At 49.0% G+C, this 27,183-nt stretch overlaps 4 protein-coding genes across 5 annotated transcripts; 1 reads left to right on the top strand and 3 right to left on the bottom strand.

Annotated features, from left to right (window-relative positions):
* Window positions 1-479: 479 nt before the first annotated feature.
* LOC136547186 (glycine-rich RNA-binding protein 10-like) lies at window positions 480-3,745 on the bottom strand. 2 transcript variants are annotated; one of them, XM_066539153.1, is made up of 5 exons: window positions 3,661-3,745; window positions 3,019-3,162; window positions 2,837-2,905; window positions 2,641-2,747; window positions 480-1,710 (listed from the first exon to the last, which is right to left on the bottom strand). In XM_066539153.1, exons 2-5 carry the CDS (start codon window positions 3,125-3,127, stop codon window positions 1,027-1,029), a joined length of 969 nt encoding a protein of 322 aa, XP_066395250.1. In that variant the 5' UTR covers window positions 3,128-3,162; window positions 3,661-3,745; the 3' UTR covers window positions 480-1,026. The 2 variants fall into 2 exon arrangements, with proteins under 2 accessions (XP_066395250.1, XP_066395251.1); XM_066539154.1 differs by having other exon boundaries at window positions 3,019-3,178; window positions 3,661-3,724.
* A 4,490-nt stretch (window positions 3,746-8,235) lies between these two features.
* Window positions 8,236-11,767, top strand: LOC136547185 (LRR receptor-like serine/threonine-protein kinase RPK2). Its single transcript, XM_066539152.1, has one exon. The coding sequence runs from the start codon at window positions 8,309-8,311 to the stop codon at window positions 11,555-11,557; it is 3,249 nt and encodes a 1,082-aa protein (XP_066395249.1). The 5' UTR covers window positions 8,236-8,308; the 3' UTR covers window positions 11,558-11,767.
* Window positions 11,768-12,603: 836 nt separating this feature from the next.
* Window positions 12,604-14,231, bottom strand: LOC136547184 (glycerophosphodiester phosphodiesterase GDPD6-like). The gene is made up of 3 exons (XM_066539151.1): window positions 13,761-14,231; window positions 13,574-13,648; window positions 12,604-13,447 (listed from the first exon to the last, which is right to left on the bottom strand). Exons 1-3 carry the CDS (start codon window positions 14,140-14,142, stop codon window positions 12,786-12,788), a joined length of 1,119 nt encoding a protein of 372 aa, XP_066395248.1. The 5' UTR covers window positions 14,143-14,231; the 3' UTR covers window positions 12,604-12,785.
* Window positions 14,232-16,472: 2,241 nt separating this feature from the next.
* LOC136547183 (protein FLOWERING LOCUS T 1-like) lies at window positions 16,473-24,355 on the bottom strand. The gene is made up of 4 exons (XM_066539150.1): window positions 24,155-24,355; window positions 23,913-23,974; window positions 23,637-23,677; window positions 16,473-16,744 (listed from the first exon to the last, which is right to left on the bottom strand). Exons 1-4 carry the CDS (start codon window positions 24,353-24,355, stop codon window positions 16,473-16,475), a joined length of 576 nt encoding a protein of 191 aa, XP_066395247.1.
* Window positions 24,356-27,183: the final 2,828 nt, after the last annotated feature.

Genomic DNA, 27,183 nt, shown 5'->3' with positions numbered 1-27,183 from the left:
TTATGGCACGTCTGGATGCCTCGCTCCACTCGCGTGACAGGGCTAAACAACCAAACAATCTCTCCTTCTCTTGCCTTGCTAGCCTTGCTCAACTTACCTCCCCTGGCAAAAGAACCAAACATACCACCCTCGCCATTGTCGTGTGTTTATGCCGCTTTGTTCGGGTTTCGGTGTGTGCAGGGCCTTTTTAGTTAGGCCCTGTTTGAAACGCATGAATAAAATGCATAGGAATTGGAAAAAAAAAATAGGAATATGAAGTGAGCATAGGTTTAAAATAGAGAATTGAAAAACGTAGAAATTTTATGGGAAAGAGTGTTTGCCTGTTTGGGACGGAGGAACCAAAATTTTCAGTTAGAACTACCACATGAACGTGAGAAATGGGGTACGGTAATGATATTTTTTCTATTATAATAAACAGGAAAGTAGGCCTTAGACCAATGATCCTAAGCATCTGGACAACAGCGAGGAATGACCTAGAGCTCTTTTGTTTATCTCCTGTCTGCTCTTTTCGCCTCCGTCTTGGGCGAAATCAGAGCTCAGACTAGATGTATTTTTTTCTTATGTCTTGCTTTGGGGACCGAACCTTTCTTGGAATTGGAACGAGCGTTCCTCCATTCCAAACAGCGTCTGGAGCTCATCTGTCTGGCCGTGGAGCTGCAACCAAACGGCCCAGGCAGCATGCCACATTACCGACGTCAACTCCGCGGCGTCATTGGACTTGGACTTCTCCAGCTTGGCTCGGCATGTCAGAATGGCTAAGAAAATTAGCACCTGGACTAACATCATTTCTTGTCAAGAGGATATAACCACTTTTCTTCTCTCAAGATAAGATGTAGCGCCAGCTAAGTGAAAAAAAGAACATGCGTGCCTTGTCTGAAAACAGAATAAAAAGAACAAAGGAATATGTTCTATACCCTACTAAGTTCGAGCAAAGTTTTTATTTGCTCCATTTAGCACGGCCGATCAGATGCAGCTTGGAAAAAGAGATCTGCAGCATCGTGCGAGAGATGCAAGTACGCAGCACCCTCATTTACCCTCTGCCACTTCCTTGTCGAAGAAATCGCCCATCAGGTCGTCTTGGCCATTGTACTGCGGCTTGTTAGCTTCATAGCTTGCCCCGCCGCCATAAAACTCTCCCGTGCTGCTGCTGCCACTGTAGCCACCACCAGTCACATTTCCAGCGAAGTTGTTGCCACCAAAACGTCCACCACTAAAGTCGCCACCAAATTCTCCTGAGGTTCCACCACTGGAACTTCCTGTATTGTAGTTGGCTACACCGTAGTTGCCTGCACCATATGGGTTGGGAGAAGAATTGTACCCACCAGTGTTTCCATCAGAACTGCCAGTGGTATTATACCTTCCACTGCTGCTGTATCCGCTGCTCAAGTTGTTAGCATAACCACCACTGGCAGCTCCATTGCCGTAACCATCATTGCCGGAATGTCCACCACCTGAAGCATTGTTGCAGTTGCCACCATAGCCATTGCCAGATCCAACACCGTAACCACCATTCCCAGCATAACCCGCAGAACTATATCCACCACCACCAACCCCAGAACTATATCCACCACCACCGCCACCGCCATACCCACCAGTAGGATATCCACCGCCACCACCAGAACCACCACCAGAACCGAAACCACCACCTCCGCGTATCCCACCAGCGCGGTCATTGGCATGGTCCACCCTTATACTTCGTCCTTGAAGCTCCTGTATAAGATGAAATAGTTTCAATGCTTTGCAAACAGGCAGATTATTTATGTTTCAGGAAACAAAATGTTTATTAGAGACAAGTATCTACAACTTCGAAGCAAAAATAACTTTCCAAATCACTTGCGGTATGAAAATGAGAAATAGCATTTTCTTTTGCAAATTCCAGGGAGAGGGTCTGATTCGGGAGAGTTCAAACTCATGTATTCTTGCAGGATCTTGAACTTGTAAGCTAAAACAAATTGGTATAAGACTTTTTTTAGTCTAAATTGGAAACAACACAGCTCACCGAGAAACCCCTAATCTACCTCCAACTCCAGCTCCAAGAATTCTTGGAAAGCAGTTGCTCTCCCAAACAGGCCCAATCATTTTAAGCCAAACTAAAAATCATAAGCATGAATTAACTCTGTAGAAGCAATTCAAGTATTTGAAAAAAACGATTTATCTAATTCACTGCTCTGGTTTGCAACTCTTTTAGTGCTTCGGTCTACCAACTGGATTGTTGCATCATACACTAAGGACAAAAAACCTAACATTCATTGCAATAATATGTTTCAATCCATACTCAAATCCAGCAAAAAGGGTCTGTGACTTTCCTAAGAATATTTTGGTTGAGACCATTATTTGTATATATGCCACCATATCAATCAGTGCTTTCAACAAGGAAAAATAATTAGCCCAACATTTTTCCTGGCTGAAAAATAATGGTTAATGGTTGCTTATTTCTTTGAGTGTTAGCCCAAAATATTTCTCTTAGAGTTTTAGTTTGCATGAAGTGGAGATAAATTGAACAGAGTTTGGACTTGGGAATTGTTCCTATGTAACAAGTGATGTGAAAATTGGTATTCAGACAGTCAGTTTGGAATTACCATTGGAAGTGAGACAATTCAAAGATGATATAGAATAAAACAATAGACACAAATGACATACCTTGCCATCCATGGAAGTCATTGCAGCTGAGGCTTCTTCAGTGGATGTATAAGTTATAAAACCAAAGCCCTTTGACCTCCCTGATTCCCGATCAGTTATGATCCGAGCTGAATGCAAACCAAGAATAGAAAAGTGTTAGACACCGATAAAAATGCCCGAGAAAAGAATACAAGTCAAAATAAATTGGAAAAATAACCTTCAAGTACATTCCCATACGCAGAAAAGGCATTCTTCATAGTCGTTTCATCTGTGGCATATGAAAGTCCTACAAGCAGGTTCATTAGAAACAGAATTAGATACTGAAACAACATAGAAGAAAAGAAAGAATATCTTATAACCAGAAGGTACCATAGGAGAATAAAATCGATCTGAACATACCTCCAACAAAAAGCTTTGAAGACATGCATCTTACTGGCTGAAGCAGTGGAGAGCTAGTGGACACTGAAGTTCTCCTAAGCGCATTTCCGATTCTACTGACAAAAGCCATCCCTCAAATTGCACAGTAGAAGCCAACCACAGGCACTGAAGGAATAACAGACTGTTCAGTGGTCAGACACAAAAGTACTATCAACTCAAGAAAGAGAGAAACAGATTATTGTGCCTACTCTATGCATCTGTATCAGGGACAACACCACAATTAGGTTTCATTCCAGGACCTCAAGGACAATACCACCACAATTAGGTCTCATTCCAGGACCTAGACACAACTTTAACCCCTCACACACAGAGAGGCACAAAAAGAAATCCATTGATACTACATCGCAATATCTATAGAATTCTCACAATCTTGAGAATCGCGGAACCTGAACTCAAACCGATGTTCTTACTCATACAGCTAGCACGCTATACGGACAGGCAAGCAAAACAATCCATACTCCAAGAGCCCTCAACCAAGCACCGAAAATTGAAGGAACCAGGCCCGGAACGCACGCCTCGAATCAACGCAACTCCGCGGCAGGTACGAAGTTGTTATTACTCTCGCGGCTACGATCCCAAAGACCGGGGCAAGAAATTTGTTACCTGTGCAGTAGGGCAGTGATCAATTGCCGTCGCCGCCTCAGGCTGTACAGAGCGGCGGCTTCCCAGTCGCCTCCCTAAACCCTACCGGAATGGCCTCCCGGGTTTAAAGTCGGGTCGGGGGAACGAACACCTATCGGTCCGGGCCACATCAGGCCCATGAGCACGATGGAACCAGCTGGATCGGCCCATTAAGCATAGTGACTTGTGGCCAAACTCCACACTCGTCTTTTTTTTTCCTCTTTTTTCCAAAAGAAAAGAAAAGAAAAGAGCAGCCCGTTCTTCATTTCAATCAAAGCTCCCAAAGGTTAACCGCGATTAGGCAGGTCTGGTTACGTGAGCCAAAAAAAAAAGCATCAGTGATCAGGAGCAGCGAAAGATGAACTCCACTGCACTGCACTGCTGGAGCGGATAAATATGCCTCCGGAACCGGAAAGGCGAGCCTTTTGCAATTCCCTCCGTTGGCGCCTACTCTGCTCGCCACCACTTTGGCGTTTCTCTCGTCTTGTTTATTTCAGAGAGGACACACAGCCACAGCCCGATTCGGCCAAGATTTTCCTCCCGACCGCAGTCCGCAGTGCGTCACGGGCAGCAGCGATCTCTTCCTTTGGCTTGGCGGCGGCCTTATCTTGCTCGGCCGTCACCAGCGACAAAAAAGCGCGACCTAACTCCAAACCGGCCCACGAATCACGATCCGTCTCGTTACGAATTCCAGAGCAACGAATCATGAAGCGTCACGGAAGGAAGCAGAAAGTAGCAAAGGACCGAAGCTCATAGTCAGGGGCGGATCCAGTGCCCGGGCTGCAGCCCGGGGTGAGTCCATGTAGCCCCTTTAACATATGTTGTGTTTAGCTTAAAAAATTATGATCTTAATTAGACAAAAGGAGGCCTAGAAAGCAAGATCAGACTGTTTTGAACGTGAATCAGCAGCTCAGTCCGGGGCGCAGCCCCGTTCTGGAACCGCCCCTGCTCATAGTGCCATGCCACGGTCGAAGAAAGCATTAGTACGCGTTTATAGCGTGCAAGCATGCACGAAATCTTTGAGACTTTTGACTCGTGTCCTCTGTTGCCGCATGAAGAATCAGTGACTTGTTTTTCGTAGAATAACAGTAACATAACACACGACAGCCTAACACGCAACCGAAACAAAAAAAAAAAAGTTGACAGACACGACGGCGCCTGAGACGAGCCAGCGGCGCGGGGCGCTCGCGCACGCCACCACCCACTAGTGACACGCCGGCCCAACCCACTAGCGCGGGTGGCAATGGCATCGCGCATGCGCATGGAGCCGCCTCCAGTCCAGTCGCTTTGACCGCGGCCCGGCGGCACGTTGACGGCTGCGGGGCCCAGGCGGTCGACGGGGCGAGCGTCCGTCCGCCAACCGAACGGGGATCCTTTTCTCACCGTCGCGGGCGCCCTCGCGCGACGCTGACAGCGGTCCCGACCTCGGCGCGGACACGGGTCGCTTTCGGAATTCCGAACCCCTGCCGCGGAAAGCAACGGGTGGGGAGGAGGGGGCGCACCAGCGCGCGGGCCGAGCGACAGGCACCGGGCACGGGGCGTACCCGCGTCCCGCCGAGCGCGGGGAGGCCACGGGATCGGGCACGGACGGCGGGGATGCTGTGGGTGGGGGAGGAGCCCGGTCGGTTTGGGCGCGCGGTGTGAAAGGCGGCACTGGATTACTGGAAAGCAGAGGTCGCCAAGGGGGCGGGACGGGGGTGGTGGATGGATGGATGGGAGCGGGGCTGGGCTGGGCGGGGGAAAAGCAAAGCGTGGGGGGCCTTTTCGCCTTCCACACCGCCTTTTTCCAGAGTGGGGTTTTGCGGCCGCCCACGTTGGCTTGCTCGTATTCTCAGAAACGACCCTCACCCATGGGCCATGGTTCCCTACAGCTACAGCAGCTATGTTCATCTAAGAAATGCAGGCGTGTGAGTGGTAACCTATCGCGTGTATAACGTGCAGTACCTTGGTAGCTGCTTGCTTGTGCTTGCTCGCATTTCCAAATCAAGTAATGTGCTGCTACCTTGTCTATCTCTACTAATTTTTTTCTAGCAACATAATCATTCTAGCAAAGAAGAAACATAACAACAGCTGCATATGTCGTTGAGGTTAATTTCACGAAAGAATCAGGAGAGTTTAGAGGCTATTAGCTCCTCGATACACTTGGTAGTTGAGCAAAGTAGGGTCCAATTTTACACACATCTCTAGTGATTGTGCGACTAAACTAAGGGTCTGTTCGGTATGATTTTTGACTCTGTCAGCAGCTTCTGTAGAGAAGACAGAGGACTCCTATCAAACACTATAGGAGGAGGAGTCGTTTTCTAGCGGATAGTATATAAGCCGGACCAGTTTTAGGCCATCAATCGGTCCGGGGGAACATTTGAGGAAGAACACTGCCAAATGGGTCCTAAGATACATGTATTTTTCTTCGCAAGAGAACTAAGTACAAATACGTCATAATATAATGCACATCAACGAATAACCTCTTCCACTGCCCCCAAATTCTCCATCACATAGATTATTTCTCTTTAATGTTATGGTTGCATAGTCATATACCATCTCTTCCTTATCTTCCAACTGACATTTGCATTTTTTATGACCACATCCCTTATTTATATGCCCTTCCTCTTGACACCTAGGATAGAACTGACTGTTCCATTTCTTTACACTATATTTAAGTGCAATATGATCTTCTTTACTATTTGGTCCTTGCCAAATTTATCAAGCCGCTTATCAATTAACACATACTGAGTACGTGATATACTTGACAACTATCTACAATGGTACTAATTTTCTCATTTTAGAGTTTATCTATGCACACATCTTTTTTTTTCTAGGCAATACGGGAGGTATGACGGACACCAACAAACTGGGTATTAGTTGGTTAACACTAGAGCAACTATTAACCGCAAACATTTTATGTTCCAACTTTAAGATAACCTAATTTTAGTTATTCGCCTTTATCTCAGAAACTTAAAGTGCCTTGTGTCTATAATTGACATGGCATTCGCTTTTTCACGTACATTGCCTCATGTAGAAATTCTAGGAAGAATTTTTCATATCTAACCAATAAGCCCACTCTGTATTATTGGAGATGAAATATGTTATCGGCAATCAACCTAGACACGTCCCAATGCTATTACAGTGCGTGCAATTTGAGGGTAACCGGAGGTGTTCGTCGTAAACCACACTGTGTGGGGTGCAACCCAGCCGGTGGGTCACATGCTCCAGCCTCCAAGCTTCCAAACGAAGCAACCTCCACTCCCACCGCCTCCATCCGACGGCGCAAAGCGCAAAACCCCACCCAACCCGAGGTCCCCTCTGCAAAAGATCCACATGTGCCCCGTCCCTCTCACTGTCGGCAGCCGTCGCCACACTCTTATAAGATTTTTAACTTTTTTTGCCATCGTTACGGATAACACTCCTTCGTTTATCAGCTTTACTAGCGCTCCTACGTAATTGCTATTGCAAACTGTGAACCTCCTACGTTTTTTGTCACTTTCGCTGATATGGCACGTTATATGGGCAAACCAGCGTGGCAGCAAGTCTAAGAGCCCAAATTTGGCACAAATGACCTTTTTATCTATGCTGCTTCTCTCCCTCTACTCTCTGTCATGTGGGCCCCACGTGTCAGCTTCATCTTAGACCTCTAGCCATCACCACGCAGCGAGGGGAGGGTAAGAGCTCGTGCGGAGTCTCGGCCGCCTGCGCAACAGTCTGGGCGTGCGGGCAACAGCCTGGGGCGCGCGATGGCCTGGGTGACGGCCGACGGCCAGTCCAGAGCACGCAGCGACAGCGCTCAGCCAGTTCCGACGGCGCCGAGCCAGTGCTCAGTGACGATGGTGACGCTGTAGGTGGCTAGAAACGGCGGTGGTGTTGAGCCCGCCGGCGGTGGCCATGTTCACGGGAGCTCAGTGCTCGGCTTAGGCTATGGCATTACGACAGGTGAGAACAAACTGATGCGTTCGTATGTCGTGGAGCAGCAGACAGCAGGTAGCTTCTTGGACAAAGGCCTTAAATTCCCTTCCATGCTCATCAGCGTGCTCGAACGCTAGGCAGTGTAGCCTTCAACACAGCAGGACATGGAGCGAGCCATTCTTGGCGGCTGAGCAGATGGGGCACGCGTCCATGGGGGGACCTCGGGCGAGTGGCACAGCCACAGGTGCTGTCACGGGAGCAGCAGCACGCACCCGCCGCCGCCGTTGCATGCCTTGCAAGACGAGTAGACGACGCTGCAGCCTTGTCGACGTACGCTGTGCGCCCAGGCCGCTGCGCGATGCGGCCAAGGCTCCGCACGAGCTCCCCATCCCCTAACTGCGTGGTGATGACCGGAGGTCGAAGATGAAGCCGACATATGGGGCCCACACGTCAGAGAGTAGAGGGAGAGAAACAGCACAGGTAAAATACGTCATTTCCGTATTAAGTTAGGGCTTCCAGGTTTGCTGTCACGCCGGCGTACCCACTAGACGTGCCACATCAGCGTAGTGGTAAAAGCGTACGACATTCACAGTTTACGATGACAATTTTAGGCTCGCGCTCGTGAAGCTGGCGAACATAGGAGTGCCGTGATACCAAAAAGTTAAAAATCCCCACTCTTACTACACTCCACCGCGGGCCAAGCACTCCGCCACTCCCCCACTGTCCCGCCTCAATGCGACGGCGGCCCCCGCCGCCGCCGCCGCCGCCACGACCGACTACGCCCATGGCCGCTCGAACCCTGCTGCTGCTCGTGCCGCTCTTGCTGCTGCTCGGTGACGCCACCTCGGCTTCCGTCAGCGGCGAGCGCGAGGCGTTGTTGAAGTTCAAGGCGGCCGTGACGGCCGACCCGGGCGGGGTTCTGCGCGACTGGTCCCCGGCGTCCGCGGACCACTGCCGCTGGCCGGGCGTGTCGTGCGGCGCGGCCGGGGAGGTGGTCGCGCTCAACGTCACCTCCTCGCCCGGGCGCGCGCTCGCGGGCGCGCTGTCCCCGGCCGTCGCGGCGCTGCGGGAGCTCCGCGTGCTCGCGCTCCCGTCCCACGCGCTCTCGGGCCCGCTCCCGCCCGCGATCTGGACGCTGCGCCGCCTCCTCGTGCTCGACCTCTCCGGCAACCGCCTCCAGGGCGGGATCCCCGCGGTGCTCGCCTGCGTCGCCCTCCAGACGTTGGACCTTGCCTACAACCAGCTCAACGGCTCCGTGCCCGCCGCCCTCGGCGCGCTCCCTGTGCTGCGGCGCCTGTCACTTGCCTCCAACCGCTTCGGTGGCGCCATCCCTGACGGGCTCGGTGGCGCCGGTTGCCGCAATCTGCAGTTCCTCGACGTCTCTGGGAACATGCTCGTCGGTGGCATCCCCCGGAGCCTGGGGAACTGTACCGAGCTGCAGGCGCTGTTACTGTCCTCCAACAATCTGGATGACATCATCCCGCCGGAGATTGGTCACCTCAAGAATCTGCGTGCTTTGGATGTGTCCAGGAACAGTTTGAGTGGGCCTGTGCCAGCGGAGCTTGGTGGTTGCATTCAGCTGTCAGTGCTTGTGTTGTCCAATCCTTATGCGTCGCCTGGTGGTTCTGATTCTTCTGACTATGGTGAGCCTGATGACTTCAACTACTTCCAAGGAGGGATTCCGGATGCTATCGCTACGCTGCCGAAGCTGAGGATGTTGTGGGCGCCAAGGGCCACATTGGAGGGAGAGCTGCCGGGTAATTGGAGTTCATGCCAGAGCTTGGAAATGATGAATTTGGGGGAGAATCTGTTCTCCGGCGGGATTCCCAAGGGGCTGGTGGAATGTGAGAACATGAAGTTCCTGAATTTGAGCATGAACAAGTTTACAGGTTCAGTTGATCCTTCACTGCCAGTGCCTTGCATGGACGTGTTTGATGTCACTGGAAACCAGCTGTCTGGCTCGATTCCAGTATTTATCTCAAAAAAGAATTGTCTTTCATCCCAGCCTCCATTGGATGACTTGGTGTCAGAGTATTCTTCTTTCTTCACATATCAAGCGCTTGCTGGCTTTATGTCATCGTCATCACCATTGGGTGTGCATTTGACAAGCTACCATAGTTTTTCCAGGAACAATTTTACTGGTGCAGTTACATCCTTACCTCTTGCTACTGAAAAGTTGGGGATGCAGGGGTCCTATGCATTCTTGGCTGATGGGAATCATCTTGGTGGTCAGCTTCAGCCTAGTCTATTTAACAAGTGCAACAGCTCAAGGGGCTTCGTCGTGGAAGTCAGTAACAACTTGATAAGTGGAGCTATTCCTGCAGACATTGGCTCGCTGTGCAGTTCTCTCGTTGTTCTTGGTATTGCTGGTAATCAGCTTTCAGGTATGATACCATCAAGTATTGGGGAGTTAAGTTACCTTATCAGCTTGGATTTGAGTAGGAATCGCCTCGGTGGTGTAATTCCTACTTCTGTGAAGAACTTGCCGCATTTACAGCGCCTCTCTTTGGCTCAGAACCTTCTGAATGGCACCATTCCAGCCGATATTAATCAGTTGCACGCTCTCAAGGTTTTGGACCTGTCATCCAACCTCCTCACAGGGGTGATCCCTGGTGCCCTTGCTGACTTGAGAAATCTCACTGCTCTACTCCTTAATAACAATAACCTTACTGGGAAGATTCCTTCAGGATTTGCTAACTCAGCATCTCTTACCACGTTTAATGTGTCATTCAACAATTTGTCTGGTCCAGTGCCAACAAATGGTAATACAGTTAGATGTGACAGCGTTATTGGGAATCCTTTACTGCAATCTTGTCATGTGTACACTTTGGCTGTGCCATCAGCTGCTCAGCAGGGTCGAGGCTTGAATTCGAATGACAACAATGATACAGCACCTTCAGACTCACAAAATGAAGGAGCGAACAATTCATTTAATGCAATTGAGATTGCTTCAATAACTTCTGCAACAGCCATCGTTTCTGTCCTCCTTGCACTGATCGTGCTCTTCATATACACAAGGAAGTGTGCTCCCCGGATGTCAGCTCGGTCTTCTGGAAGGAGAGAAGTTACACTCTTCCAAGATATTGGTGTCCCAATCACTTATGAGACTGTTGTTCGAGCCACTGGAAGTTTCAATGCAAGCAATTGCATTGGAAGTGGAGGCTTTGGAGCCACTTACAAGGCTGAAATTGCACCTGGAGTGTTGGTAGCTATTAAGAGGCTCTCTGTCGGGAGATTTCAGGGAGCCCAACAGTTTGATGCTGAGATAAAAACCCTAGGGAGATTAAGACATCCAAATCTTGTTACCTTGGTAGGTTACCATCTTGGCGAGTCTGAAATGTTTCTCGTATATAACTACTTGTCTGGAGGAAACCTTGAGAGGTTTATACAGGAGAGATCAAAGAGACCGGTAGACTGGAAAATGCTGCACAAGATTGCATTGGATGTTGCCAAAGCACTTGCTTATCTGCATGATACCTGTGTTCCTCGTATCCTTCACCGGGACGTGAAGCCGAGCAATATTTTGTTGGACACTAACAATACTGCTTATCTCTCGGACTTTGGACTGGCAAGACTCTTGGGAAATTCAGAAACACATGCAACCACTGGTGTAGCTGGAACATTTGGATATGTTGCTCCAGAATATGCTATGACTTGTCGTGTTTCAGATAAAGCTGATGTGTATAGCTATGGTGTTGTCCTGATGGAGCTAATCTCAAACAAGAAGGCCTTGGACCCGTCATTTTCTCCTTATGGTAATGGGTTTAACATAGTTGCTTGGGCTTGCATGCTGCTTCGTCAAGGCCGTGCCAGGGAATTCTTTATTGATGGTCTGTGGGATGTTGGCCCACATGACGACTTGGTAGAAACATTGCATTTAGCAGTGATGTGCACTGTTGATTCACTCTCTATACGTCCAACTATGAAGCAGGTCGTTCAGCGATTAAAGCAGCTACAGCCTCCAATTCGTGAACATCGATAGAGATGGATAATTTTACATATTCTACATGTAGGAGAAGGTAAAGATAGCTGTGACCTGCGCCCTTGATGATTTTTTTTTCTAATCATCTGTTTGACTAGATTTTATCCTGTAGATGGCAGCTTTGTGTAATATAGTTTTCTTCTGAATCTCTCACTAGTCACTAATGTATCTGCTGATAAGAAGTGCAGGTGTAAATTAACTGTCTTAATGCCAAAGATTTCAGTTAAGATTATCTGACTGTATTCTTCTATCATTTCCTTAGCATTTAGTGTATATATGTACACCCCATAGGCCCATACCTATGTTGCCAGCATGAACTAGGGTACTCGACGTTGCCATAAGCTCCTGACCTTCCACATGCTGACATTGCCACAATGTCCCTTGAGAGGTCTTCTACAGTTCTATGGTTTATGTTTCCGAAATCTGAATTATTTACCTGTTGTCTAGGTTCTATTTTGAATTTTTATGTGAATATCAAAGTTCTCATGAGTAATGATGCTGGAAACCTCATTGTTTTTGGCATTGCCATAATCTTACTGCTGCTACTTATTTGCATGGTCATACAAAAGAGTAATAGTTGTCACCCTGAATCTGCTGAACCATCAAATGAAAAGAAAAAACACAGCATCTACCATCTATATGATTTATTTCTGAAGAAGCCGAACGGTTCTCAGTCTCACTTCCCTTTTCAACGCTGGTATGCATTGCATCTCTTATAGTCTCTACTTAATACTGCTCATTCAGGCATATACGTTAAGTCAGGCTTTCAGTTTGTACTATGTAAATGTCAAATTGTAGACTGTTTCTGTGCCTGCTCATCTGCAACTTTTATATACAGAATGTTGTGCAGTGTTTTGCTATGTGTGTGCAACGTGTACAAATTCATTAGTTTGTTGCGCGTGCCTATATGCATTGACCAATGTATACGTTTATTGTTACACTCACACTGCACAGGACAATAGTCAATAGGCCGCTGTGGGTATGCACGCTAATCGTGTGAAGATGGGATCACATACTGACATACTGGTCTGTTAGCACGATGAACGACGGATAAGAGTGTTAATTGATACTGTTCCAATCAAGCAATATATGGCCACTGCAAAAATAAAAAGAATTGTCTCTACTCTGAAAACATCTCCAGAACTACGATCTGAATGACTGAATAAAAAACCCAGCTACCAAGACAGTAACTTTGCTATACTCCAACCTTGCGAGTTGCTAATCACAATCAGTCTTTCTTCTTGGTGGTCCACTCCTGGAACCGGCGGAGGCTCGCCGGGAAGTCGGTGAAGAGGCCATCGACGCCGACGTCGTTGATCCAGTAGTCGTACTCGGCGTAGGGGTCCTGCCGGAAGTTGAAGTGCAGGAACTCGTTCTCGTTGCGGTACGTGTAGGGGTGCACCTGCAGCCCCCGTGCGTGCGCTATGGCGACGAGGTCCGACGGCGTGGCCAGCAGGTTGCCCTTGGTCGGCGGCACCACCGTGTCCTTCCACGGCCCGATGCCCACCACGTACTTCTTCATGTAGTCCAGGTACTCGCCGGAGGTGATCTCGTCGTACGGCTGGTTGGTGTCCTCGGTGCGCACGGTCACGTCGTCGATGAGGAAGACGAGTGGCGAGTCCGTGAGGCCGGCCGCGTGGACCAGCGACGTCGGCGCGAAGGACTGGAGGAAGACCGGCTTGGCGCGCCACGCCGGCGACATGTACTTGCCGCCGTACCCGTACTTCTTGAGCGTCGCGACGAATTTGTCCTCGAACTTCTTCCCGTCCGCCCACCGCACGTGCTTGTTCATGAACACGGGGTTCTTCATCTCTGGGTAGATCCCGACCACCCTCTTGGCGTTCAGCGCGATGTCGATGAACTCGTCGAACGTGATGATCGGCGAGACGCCTGCGGAAAACGAGGCCACGGTGTATGTGGACGCTGTTTTTCATACAGTTAATAAAGAATGAAAGACCGGGCTCGTCGGCGCGGAGTTGGGTCTCGCCGGCCGGGACGCCGGATCGACTTGCTCACCGTTGTGGGAGTTGTCACGGAAGTCCCATCGCTGCTTCGCCCTCAGCTTCTTGAGCTCCGCCAGGGTGAAATCAGCTGCGCAACAGTTAGCTTCGTGTTATTCACTAGCTAGATAGATCGACAATGAGATGGAACTGAAACTACCGATGACTGAATGCATGCAACGGGCGGCGTACTGTCCACGTACTGATGAAGTATCCGGTGACGTTGGCCCACTGCACCTCGAGGGTGCGCCGGCGGCCGGCGAACTCCGGGTGGTCGGACACATCGGTGGTGTCGTCAAGAGTGGTGTCGTGGAAGCAGACGAGGTGTCCGTCCTTGGTGGCCTCGATGTCCGCCTCGATGAAGTCGGCGCCCTCGTCGATGGCGCGCACGTACGCCGCCGCCGTCTCCTCGGGGAGCTCCCCGTTGGAGCCCCGGTGCGCGATGTTGAAGGGGCGCGACGTCTGCAGCGGCGCCCTGTCCTCCCACGCGCCGCCATCCCCGACCAGAGGCCGGGCCGCGACGCCGCCCGCGCTCACCGCCATTGCCACCAACACTGACACCAACACCATACGGAGGGACGCCATATCCGCCGCTGCGATCGCCGGCTTCGGATCGAGGAGGTGGACTGGACCGCCGCGGCGGCTAGCGCTGTATGCCTATATAAGGAGATGGCTCGAGGAATATTCTAGCGGGACGCGGGAATTGAGTGATATTGTTAGGCTGGTTTTTGTTGGAGATTTTACAGCTTCTTCGAAGAGATATTACCATTGCAGAACGGATATTTTTTACAGCTAGCAAAAAACACGATCGTACCAGAAATGTGTTGGTCCGTTCGGATTTTCTTACCTTTGGCAGGGTCGCAAAGGGAGATTGGGCCTAGAGAGTCGTCAAAATAGTTATGGGCTGTGACCTGTGACGTGGGCCATTTAAATTTGGAAAAAGCCCTCTTGCATCACACAACTATCGCCTTAGTCCTCGCTTAACTCTCAAAATCATTTAAATTACTTCCTCCATTTTTATTTACATATCACATATCATGTTAGTATTGTCCTAAATTAAATATTTACATCTTTAATCATCATTTAAAAAAATATATATAGGTTCGTGACGCGATATTTATATTTTAGATTTACTATGAGAAATACTTCGATAATATATAACTATTTTTTGAATTCGATAGTAAAAAATAGTAATATTAGACTTACGACAAAACTAACATGACATGCAAAAAAGAATAGAAGGAGTACCTCAATGTCCCGGTTAGAAGTTGTTTTCAATGTGGTTTTTAGTTTTTTTAAGAAATCCTGCAAACACCTTAATAAGGTCTAAATCATGAAAATTTTCTACTTCCTCTGACCCTGAATAAATAGATTCCTAGAGTTGTCTTAAGTCAAAAAATTTAAACTTTGATCGAATTTCTACAAAAAATCCATCACGATTTATGATATCAAATTTGTATAATTAGATATGTCATAAGATACATTTCCATAATGTGCTCATTTTATGTCATATATGTTGTTACTCTTTCCTATAAAGTTTATCAAACTTGTGATAGTTTGACTTGCATGGATTCTAGGAATTGATTTATTTGAGAACGGAGGGAGTACATGCTTATTAAAAATTCAAGAAAATTCTATAGATATAAAGGGACTCTATAAACTTAAAGAAAATGTTTAGATTCGTGAAAATATATCTATAAGCTTTAAAAATATATATTTAGCACTAGGAAAATAAGAAAATATCAAGAAAAATCTATGGAATTCCTAAAACGTTATATAAATGTCTCAGCATATTTTAAGAACTTTATGTAATAAAAAGACAATATGAAACTGACAAGAATGCATTCAACATTAACATATGTTTGTATTGATGCTGGTTGCATCTCATATTTCTGCTCTGCAGAGTTTTCCAAAAACACGTTAGACATTGATTAAAATGTTCTATGAACTTTCTAGATACTTTCCCATTTTGATAGAGCTAAATTTAATCACCGAGAGTTTTGAAGTATATTTTCGTGATTTCTATTTATTTTGTTTCTCATGTCTCAATCTCTCTCTAGGATTTCCCCCTAGTTTTAGAAGCTTAGAGTATTTTTTCGTTTTTTGAAATTGTTAGGTGTTAACCATAAGTTTTTCTCTAAACGACGTTTTCACGAGTGTGAAATACACTTGTGGTGGTGTGCATATATGTTCATACTTATCCTTGATTCTGTTAGAAGAACATGCCGGTTTGAGATTTCTTTTGGAAAAAAAGACCATCTGACCGCAGTTATTACGGGCTTGCTTGGCTGCAAGCCAATTCTTTCCAAGTCAAAACATGGACGAGTTCAAAAGATTTGGCATGAATTGGATTGGTGCCAAAATATTGGCAATTCCTTCTAAAATTCTGGCAAGAAAACATTCGTTTCTTTTACTGGTAGCAAACCAAGTATTAACCTTGGTTGCCTTACAAAAATATTGGTGTACCCACATAGCGTCGTTCGCTGGTCTGAAATTTGGCTGAAACTGGCTGAAAAACACTGTTCCGGCTGAAAAAAGAAGCCGAACAAACCGAATATGGGGTAAGCTGAACATACCCTTAAAATTGACATGACAAAATTTGATGTTCAGCCAAGCAGGCTCTACATACCCATCTCAAAGTGCAAACGCACCACAAGAGTTATATAACTTACTCAAAACCTGCCTAAACTAAAAGGCCTTGTTTATATCCTTGTGTATCTTTATATATTGGTTGGGCATATATGTACTCTACATATATCCATATTATGCATAGTCCTTTTTATACACTTGTCAACATTGTAGGAGCATATACTCTCGTGCTGATAAACTGAGTACGTACGTACGTCGTCGTCGTCGTCATAGCCTGTGTACGTTTGTCACGTGCGTACGCGTACTGACGGCCATTCTGCAGCTAGCTAGTTTAGGACGCCGGAGCCCGGCGGTGTCCTTGGCTGCCGGAAGTCTTGGCGGCGGCCGCCGGTGCCACCCTCGGGCTGGCAGGTAAAGAAGGCGGCGGCGACGGGGGCGCCTAGGCCGTGGTCGACGGCGAAGTTGCGGGTGCAGAAGTTGTGGCGGAGAAGCGGCGGCTGGTCGACGGAGCCGCGCGCCATCTGCTGGAAGAGCACGAACACCACGCGGTGGATCCCCACCGGCGGCCGGGGGCTCTCGTAGCAAATCACCTCGCGACCTGCATGCGTGCGTGTATGCATCCAATTATTGGAAACGCAGATCCATGCATACGGAATCACCCGTGCATGGATTTCTCCTCTCTTTTTTTTTTACTATATAACGATATGTCACGCGTTCATGTGGGATTTTCTTAGAAATATAAAAAATATTACATGTATAAGTTAAACCTACATGCATGTTTTTACATCCATTCTTATCAAAATTAAGCAAGACAATCAAAGGATCCTTGAAAAACTAATAGAATTAAATCAAATTATAAGATGATAAAAGGACAAAACAAATAGCAATCTGTGAATGATTTCTATATTTCTTATATATTGAAAGTAGTAGCTGTGTTTAGTGGAGATGACGTGGATGAGGTTAAAAGTTAGTGGAATAAGATGACTATTAGTGAGAGATGATGTGGATAATTAGCAACAGATGATGTAGATGGCTCTTACATGTTGAGATAAAATTATAGTTAGAATAATAGATATAGATTTATTAATTTACTGTAAAAAGGAGAATTGCGTATATATGTTATAATATAATATAACCCAAAAATACAGTTTTTTTTTCCGAATAACCCAAAAATACATTTAGTCCAAGTTCCTTTCGTGTGTGGCGGCATCCATAGTGGGTTTGAGCAAGTTTTTTTGGAAGATATATAGGATGGACGACGTACGTTCTTGGAACCATGTGCATCCGTTTACGAACTAATAACACTATGATGGTCATAATTAATTGAACAAAGTAATATTCGACTTTTTAAAATAGTTTATTTTAGTAAAAAGTTTACGAAAACTCAACAGTCTGAACATAATTTCTCCACAAATAAAAAATGATATTCACAGAAATCACATATAACAAATGTTTAATATTATAACTTTGCAAAGTGTTTGATTATGCATGTTTCACACACTACCGGAAACAGGCCCGTTGCCGAGAGCCAGCGTCTTTGCCGAGAGCCAAATGTCGGGCTCTCGGTAAAGAAAGGTTTGCCGAGAGTCGGCCCTCGGCAACGGTAGGCCGTCGGCAAAACCATATTTGCCGAGGGCCAGGCCGTCGGCAAAGAATTCCTCTCGGCAACCGAGCCCTTTGCCGAGGGTCCGGCCGTCGGCAAAGAAAGGCCGTTGGCAAAAGTTTATCTTTGCCGAGGTCCGGCTCTCGGCAAAACATGGCCGTCGGTAAACCTGTGACGACAGGCAAACGGCCTTCACCTGCCGTCTATTTTGCCGAGGGTCAGAATTTGGCCCTCGGCAAAGAATTACTTTGCCGAGTGTCGTTTCTGTGCCCTCGGCAAAATATATTTTTTTTGCTTTTTTTGCTTCCAATTTTTTTCCCTGGGTTTACCGTTGTACCTTAAAGTACATATTAAAATTTGGAGCTTTTTTAATTTTATTAGCTATATTTAATAAGTTTATTACATTTACTTAAATTCTTCCCGGTAATTCAAATTTGAACTGCAGATGCATCGAATATTGGAATTGAGTGATTCAAAAAAATCATATTCATGGTATTGCATGTGGTGTGAGACCGTATCTAGTGACAGATGCCAAATTTGGCGCATCGTTTTCACGGAACACGGCGAGGAACTTGCGTGTAAAGTATTTTTAAATTATATAAAATGAAAACGAAGTCCGAAATTCACGAAACTTGTCGAGGTGTCATTTCATCGCATGTATAGGCTGTGATAAAAAATTAAGTGGGTTTCGAGCAAGTTGCGACGTCCGGACATCGCAACTTGCTCGAAACCCACTCAATTTTTTATCACAGCCTATACATGCGATGAAATGACACTTCGACAAGTTTCGTGAATTTCGGACTTCGTTTCCATTTTATATAATTTAAAAATACTTTACACGCAAGTTCCTCGCCGTGTTCCGTGAAAACGATGCGCCAAATTTGGCATCTGTCACTGGATACGGTCTCACACCACATGCAATACCATGAATATGATTTTTTGAATCACTCAATTCCAATATTCGATGCAGCTGCAGTTCAAATTTGAATTACCGGGAAGAATTCAAGTAAATGAAATAAACTTATTAAATATAGCTAATAAAATCAAAAAAGCTCCAAATTTTAAATATGTCTTTTAAATATTATTGTTAGCCACCAGAAAAAAATTGGGAAAAAACATTTTTTTTTTGTATTTGCCGAGAGCCTCAAAGGGCTCTCGGCAAAGAGTTCTTTAAAAAAAAACTTTGCCGAGAGCTCGGATCTGGGCCCTCGGCAAAAGCCCAGTCCACATAGACCAGGCCGGAAAACCCTAACGGCCCACTCAGCCCTTCCTCTCGCCGCCGCATCCCGCCGCCGCCGCCGGTCCCCCGCGTCGCCGCAGCCTCTCCCCCGCCCCCGCCCCGTCACCGCGCCACCGTAGCCCGCCCCCGCCCCATCCCCGCGCCGCCGGAGCAGCAGCCCGGCCCGCCGAGCGCCGTCGTCGTCGGGGCCGCGTCGTCCCCCGCCTCGCCCGGTGGTCGGGCACCGCCGCCGCCCCCCGGCCACGCCCGCCGGTGGCCCACCCCGCGGCCAGCGCGTCCTCGGCCGGCCCCGCGCGCCCCCGACCGGCCCCGTGCGCCCCTGCCGGCCGTGCAGAGAGCATTTGGAGGAGGAAGGGAGAAGAGAGGAGAAGGAGAAGGGGAGAAGAAGAGGAGCAGGGGAGAAGGGAGGAGGAGGGGAGAAGAGGAGGAGAAGGAAAGGGAGAGGAGAAGGAGAGCAGGGGAGAAGAGGAGGGGAGAAGAGAGGAGGGGAGAAGGAGGGGAGAAGGAGAGGCCGACGACCGTCACGCCCCCGCGTCGTCGCGTCACGCCGAGCGGTCGTCGCCGTTTTCCCCGCGTCTAGCCGAAGACGAGGGTGATCCCGACTCCGTGTCGCCCGACTACACTGCCACCCAAGGTAAAGCCCCCCTCTCGCCTGTTGCTGGCCTTCGTGCCATTTCTGGATTAGTGGGCCTTCGTGCCTTTTGTGGATGTGTTGGCCATCGTACCATATGTCGCTGTGTCGGCCATCGTGCCGAAATTGTGGATGTCGGCCATCGTGCTGTCTTTTTCCTTGTAGGTTTTAGAAGCCTCCCCATAGAGGGGAGGTTCTGCCAAAATTTTGAACTTATAAATTGTGTTTCTTGTTTTGCAGAGAAGAGCCCGACGGAGGGGACCCGGAGTACCCCAAGCGTCTTCCTTCGGGTCTGCCTGCACCGCGTCACCTCTCCACTCCACCACCACCCTAGGTATAAGCCCTTTGTCCGTAACCCTAGCTAGATCGCGTAAACAAGTTAGGCGTCTCCCGTTCGAAAGAGATACGGTCGTAGGTATGCGGATCTCTGCATATCTGTGACCGTATCTCTTTCGGATTGTCCACGTTATTTGGACAGCCCGCGGATGCGTAGATGGTTTAGTTTGTATGGTCCGGTCCGATCCAAGATGGGGTTTCGGCAGCACCTCCCTGTTGTTTCCGGATACACACTCTCCGAATTCTCAGAAGCTTGGGTAAGGCGAAACCATTTCTCTAACCTAACACTCAATTCTGCAACAACTCTAACAATGTTATTGTCTTTCTCGTAGTCGGCGTCACATGGTGGCCGCCCTTGTGGTCACCTCAAGGCATATGCCTTGTCCCACTTGGGCAAGGCGACGGCCGCCACCGACTGGACCCCGGAAGTCCCTACCGAGTCGTTCACCAACGCCAGCATTGCCCCTCGCATCTCTACGTACACAGAGATGGCAAGGTCAGTCCACGGGCCAGACTACGACCTGACCATCGAGGAGCGGCTTGATCCAGAGCTCGTGATGAGGGTGGGGCAAGGCAAGAAGCACGGGCGGTTCTGGCTTGGCGACGGTGTCCTTGACACGACCTCTGTTCCTCCGCTGCACCAGATCCGAGCAGCGAGCACGAGCTCACTGCCGGCCATACGCCAGCGCCCGACCGTGGTGTCGACACTCCAGGTAAGTGTTCTCTTCCATTCCTAGTTCTTTGACTTTTACATACCTTAGCTCTGCAATCTTGAAACATTGGCGTCAAATGTTGCAGGCACAGCTGCAGGCGATGGAGGCCGAGCGGGAGCAGCGGCGGCAGAGGCTGGCAGCTTTGGAGGCCGAGCGGGAGCTCAAGCGGCAGAGGCTAGCAGCTTTAGAGTCCAAGCAGGAGTAGGATCAGCGGCAGCTGGCAGAGGTGCTCTCCTACGTGCGGGGTCTTGCGATGACCCAAGGTGGAACGGTCCCACAGTTCCTGCTCGGTCAGCTGTAGGCTACACCTCCACCTCAGCTTGATTCTACGCCGGTGAGTATGACAAATGTTTTAGTTTCTCTAAATGTCAAACCTAGTGAAACATAGTAAAACCTAGTGAAACCTAGTGCTAGCGGTGATGGTGGTGGCGTGGTCGTGGTGGTGGTGGCGTGGTTGGTGGTGGTGGTGGCGTGGTCATGGTGGTGGCTGCGTGGTTGGTGGAGGTGGTGGCGTGGTGGTGTGGTTGTTGTTGGTGGTAGTAGTGGTGTGGTTGTGGTGGCGTGGTGGTGGTGGTAGTAGTAGTGTGGTGGTGGCGTGGTGGTGGTGGTGGTGTGGTCGTGGTGGTGGTGTCGCGTAGTTGGTGGTGGTGGTGGTGTGGTCGTGGTGGTAAAAAGTACATGTAGTGCTTGGTTATCTATTTATGTTGTCTAACACGTTCTGCATCTTCTTTGTTTGTGTAGCGTCAGTCGGCGGCGTCGAACGACCCTAACCTTCTCCTCGTCAACTCCCCAGGATCGCACGCGGCGCCTTCTCAGCCCGGACCGTCACCGTGACCAGTTTGGCGCCTCCTATGCCTCTTGTTTATGTTGCTTGTCGAACTTTACACTTGTGGTTGTCTATGTGTCGAGATTTGTTTATGACTTCGAACTTCGAGACTTCTATGTGATGTGGATGTGAATTATGTGATGTGGATGTGGTTATTGATATGTGGATGTGCTTATTGTGATGTGGATGTCATATATATGTCATATATATGTTTATTTGTTGACTGGAAATGCAAAAAACAAAAAAAAAATTAAAACTGGCTGTGGCTTTGCCGAGGGCTATGGTCATGCCCTCGGCAAAGCTGGGAATTCTGGAACACACAGAATCCCAGCTTTGCCGAGCGCATGACCATAGCGCTCGGCAAAGAGGAAGCCTTTGCCGAGAGCTGAGCCATAGCTCTCGGCAAAAAAATGTCTAAAAAAAATTGTCAATATTCTTTGCCGAGAGCTCTTCTGACAGACGCTCGGTAAAGTTTTTTGGAAAAAAAATTCAGAAATTCTTTGCCGAGAGCTTGCTAAGGCTCTCGGCAAAGATCAACTTTATCGTGACCTCTCGCCGTCACGGCGAAAATTTTTGCCGACGGCCGGCTAACCCTCGGCAAATCCTTTACCGAGAGCCCGAGATGCGGCTCTCGGCAAAGTAGCCTTTGCCGTGAGGTACTGTGCCGACCGGCCTTTGCTGAGGGCAAAGGCTTCTTTGCCGAGCGTATCCGGCCCTCGGCAAAGAACCTCGTTCCAGTTGTGACAGGTTCTAGAATTGATGCAAGGATCTAATGATAAATGCTGAGGGTATCCAACCTGCAGCTGCAGAGTTTCAAAGCAAGGAAGTATTCCTACAAGAACATGTCCGTCATCCATGGTAGGTCAGATGACATTAATTAGCTATTCACAGTGTGCGCATGTTCATTTCATTAACTTCTTTGTCAGCAAAATCATCATTCATGAATTTAATCGTGTTCTATGTATGCATCTTTTACCAGTCTGTAGTGTGATGGTGGTGTCTAATTTTTGTGATATGTACTCTGTATGATACTTTTACATGCATGTAATATAAAAATTGAGGTATGAAATGCACAAAAAAAGAAAGCTACTCAATAACTCAAACATCTTGCCACCAGTCAGATTATACTGCAAGATGTCTGTATCTGTATGCAATGATCGTAATGCATGCATAAGTACCAAATTATACATGCATTAACCCGATGAAATATGAAATAAGCCAGGTGCTTTGGGGCCTTCCTAGATTTAGAACGAAGCATGCCATCTTTTCAGTTTCAATTGGCCAATATCTAGACAAGCTCATTATCGACAAATAATTAAGACAAACTGTAAAGGTTTACTTACAGAGAGTAGAAGGTGCGAATAACGGTCGATGAAAGCATGAAGCTAGCTAGAGATAATTGGAATGGATATGATTATACAATAACATGATACATACTGAATCCTATAATTAATTTGTACAAAATCGTATTCGTGTATAATGTGAAAAGGAAGCGTTTGTCGACTCATAACACATCAAGACAAACATAGTAACCACTCTAGCTAGGTTTAATTTCTAAGAAGGTGCCACACTTAAAATCCAGAGTCCCTATAGTCTAGGACCAAAAAGAAATGGTCCATGACATAATTTTATTAGTTGATGCTCTCCGATACTCGACTACTGCACAAACCTCATCATTGGCGGCTATAACACCCCTCCTCCTCCACCTAGCCACTAGTTTTCATCAGCATTGGTGATGAAAGTGTACGGTGATAACCAGGGTTATCACCGCGAGCTCGGTGTTTCATCCAACGGTAATGAGGGCAGTATCACCACTGATTTGGTATATGATTCGGCGATGATGAAGATTTCATCATCGCTAGCTCAATCGGCATATGATCCTAATTTGACCCCACGGACCACAGGTGCGACTTTTGGTTCGGCGATGATGAGCACCTCATCACCGACTGGCTAGAATTCTTCCGTTTGAATTATATTGGTACATAGAATATTGTCTAGTTGTATGATGTAATATAAATGCATTTAATTATCTGATTTTGATTTGAGCTCTCTTACTTCCTCACTCAAAAGTGGATCACAATCGAGATGTGATGTTGCTGACATGCACAACGCATTTCTAGCTACTGCTCTTTTCTACTCACCATATTCAATTTCAGTTGTCCCAGGAATATCTGTCACCAACCTGCAAAATGAAAGGTGATCAATGAAATCCAAATGTAAATATGCATGGCTTTTAGAACATAAACAATATACATACTCCCTCCGCCCCATGATAGCTGCACGTCTCACTTAAATTTCGAAGTTCAACTTTAAATCTAGTTAAATTTAAAATAGCATTTGACTCGTTTCTTAAGATGTGCAGTTATTTTGGAACGGATGAAGTATGTTTGAGGACTAATTATATATACATATGGTACCAATGCAAATACTCCCTCAACGTCGGATTGCTCGGGTTGGGAGCGTCAGGATCCACCATAACCTTTTGATTTGATGATCCAAAAGCCACGCGGACAGCATATGTAAATGAACACATCATGAATAATCAGTTAGCTTAGCTAGGAATGGCAATAGGACATGCAAGCACACACATCAAGCAAGGCTGTTTTTTAATAATTAGAACTAATATCCGCCAAAAGAGATGCATGGAGGAACACTTTACAAGCGTGTAGGACTGCCTGAAACCGGTGCCCCCGATCTCGACGCGAGGCCTTGCTGCCACCGCCGACGGCCGGAGGTCGGAGCCGTTGATGAGGCGCCGGCCATTGTAGGAGACCCGGAGCGCCACCGTCGGCGAGAACGAGTCCACCACGTCGCCGACCACCCGCCCTAGCACCAGGCTGTCCCTTGACGTCGTCGACATCGAGAGCTTTGTAGTGTACTAAGCAGTTTGTCGTTTGGAAGCTAGCGAAGCCTAGGTCCAGCCTTCTATCTTGTCGCGTTAACATATGACGCATCTGATATTCTGATCTGGCTGGCCGCCGTGCGTTGCGTCAGATCGCACAACACCGCTGCGGCGCTGCACCAGCAGACCTACTCGTACGCAACTGAGCGAGGCCGCCAGGGCGAACCACGCGTCCGACCTTCGCGTCAGTTCGGTTCGTTCCGAAAATATCATCGCTGGAGACCTGGACCTGGAGCCGTGATGCCGGTTGTGCCTTGTCTGTGTGTCCAAGAATCAACGGCTGGAGCTGGACTGGGTGATGCCCACCTTCACCTGTCCGCACCTCATGATGTCCTGATCAACCTTTCCATGATCGCGTCGTCCTACGGCAACCACGGAGGGCTGCCACGCACCTTTCGCACACAATTCACAGGGACAGATCGAGTGGTCTTTTGATTTCTTGTCACCTCTTCAGTCCTCGTCGCGCAACTCTTCAACAACGACGACGAGTCGATGACCCGATGAGCGAAACCGCAGCGGCTGCAATACAAGAGGGAGGTAGGCCAGGTGTGTCGTGTGTGCGCCTCAACTGAACCAACATCCATTTCGGATATTTGCTCGCTCCTTAACTTACAGCAGTATCCAGCCCCGGCCATGCGTCCTTCACTCGATCGGGAAGAACGCAGGGAATAGCTAGCATAATTTACTACTACTAATCATATGATGAGTACCAATAAACGGAAAACAAAAAAAAAAAAAAGGTTTAAGCTTCTCCGTCTGCTCATCTGCTATCTCAATTCTCAACACTGTCTGCTCCTCAAAAGGTTTTAAGCTTCAACATGTTCCTGCCAAAAAAGTTTAAGCCTCAACCCGTTTATGTCCAAAAAGCTTTAAGCTTGAACCCGTTTCTGTCCAAAAAGGTTTAAGCTTCTTGAGCCTTTTCCCTGTGTGCCATTACGTAAGATGTTCCTGACCTATATACCACTAAAAAGTTTGAACGCATCCTGGTGCCATGACGCTAAACTTTCTTGCCTTCCACGCCATTCCGTCCATATTTGCCTCTAACGGTGTCAAACCGCAGCAAAAAAAAAAAGTCTAAAATGCTCTCAAGAATTTATTTTCTCATTTTCTTTTCTTACTCACTTATTTTATTTTCTCCCTCTCCTCCATCCGATCAGTTGGGCAGCTTCTGCACAGATCCGCGTGTCTCCGTGCTGCCGTGCGTCTGTGAACTGGTCGGCGCCCATGGGCCACACCAGCATGGCCACCCACGCGGCGGCCTCCTCCAGCAAGTTTCAGCCCATGGTGTGGTGGTGCAGCACCTCCACCTGTGGCGCCCACCCACGGAACACCAGCCCGCGCGACGCCATGCCCGCCTCGAACCCGTCCGGCACCGTAGTGCCTGTCCTCGCCGCCCACACGAACGCTATCGAGCTCCGCGCCAGCGCGTCCGGCGACAGCTCCCCAGAGCCCACACGAACATAGCAGCTCCGCCGAGCCCATATGAACGCAGCCGGGCCCACAAGAACGCGGCAGCTCTGCCACGGACGCCGCATGCGCCAGTGACAGCGCCTGCTGCGTCCCGAAGCTGACGTACACCACGGAGCCGTCCGGGAATGCGTCCAGCCACGCGGCCACCCGCGCCGCCGCCACCGCGGTCGCCCCCCGACGACGTGGCCATGCCGCCAGCGTCCGACAGCGGGCCCACCGCGAACACTTCGTCGCCGGGCTGCGCAGAGGGCGTGCGACATGGTGAGGTGGAGCGCACAGGAGGAGGAGAAGGTGACGTGTGGCACGCGTGGACCAGCGGCGCGAGTAGCGCGACATTGCCGGACGGGACGGCGACGGTGACCGCGAGGCCGCGCGCGGCGAGCAGCTCCTAGGCGGCGCTGACGCAGCAGAAAAGCTGACTGGTGAGGGCGTTGGGCACCCAGAACCTCTGCTCCTTCCACCACGTCCGCAGCACGATCCTCCGCTTGTTAGCTTACTGCCGACGTTGTGGTGCGTGAGCACCAGGGCACCCGTGCGCGCTGCGGTGGCTCCCGGCGGCAGTGGCCCATGGCGGCGACCACGACCCGGGGAATGGAGCGGCACACGCGTAGAGGAGAAGAAGGCCGAGTCGGGAGCGGTTTTGGTTGGGGCCAAGGACGGCTGCAGGCAGTGGAACTCGGTGGCGCTGCGAGCTCTGCTTGCCGGCCATGGTGGTTGCGGCGGCGCTCTGTCGATCTCTATCCCTGAGTTGTAATCGACCAAGGTAGGTAGTCCATCGGAACCCCCTTGCCCTCCTCTCCCTCCCCATGGTCCTGGATTAGAAAATGGTGAAGCTCCAAAGAGCTGCCATGGTGGTTGCGGCAGCACTACCGTGCACCGTGACTCTGCTCTCTCTCCTCTCCCTGTTGCGCAGCGGGTGGCTGCGTGGCCGCCACGACTTGACTCGCTCGCTCGTTCGGACTGGCCAGAGCACACGGTGGTGGCGGCGCGCAGCCTGTGGCGGGGCGCACGGCCGGCGGTAGGGTGCGCGACCGAGACGCCGCAACCGCGGCTGAGTTGGGCAAGGTCCGTGTAGGCTCTGGTGGAGTGGTCGCGCGGGCAGCGGGCTCCAACAGCGGGACGCGCAGGGGCACAGCTAGAGCCGAGGAGCCACACACGGCCGGCGGCGAGCTACGCACGTCCAACATTAGGCTCGGGTGGACTTGCCTCGCCGCGCGCATCCGTCGCTGCCCTCGAGGTCGGCCACGCGCTGACGCTCGCACAGGCCACGCCTGCCGAGCCACCGTCGTAGGCTTGTTTTTGGATAAGATGGAGGC

Source organism: Miscanthus floridulus, chromosome 3, assembly GCF_019320115.1.
Source record: "Miscanthus floridulus cultivar M001 chromosome 3, ASM1932011v1, whole genome shotgun sequence".
Lineage (NCBI taxonomy): Eukaryota > Viridiplantae > Streptophyta > Magnoliopsida > Poales > Poaceae > Miscanthus > Miscanthus floridulus.
The sequence above is the reverse complement of the archived record's forward strand: the minus strand, read 5'-3'. Positions and strand labels throughout refer to the sequence as shown.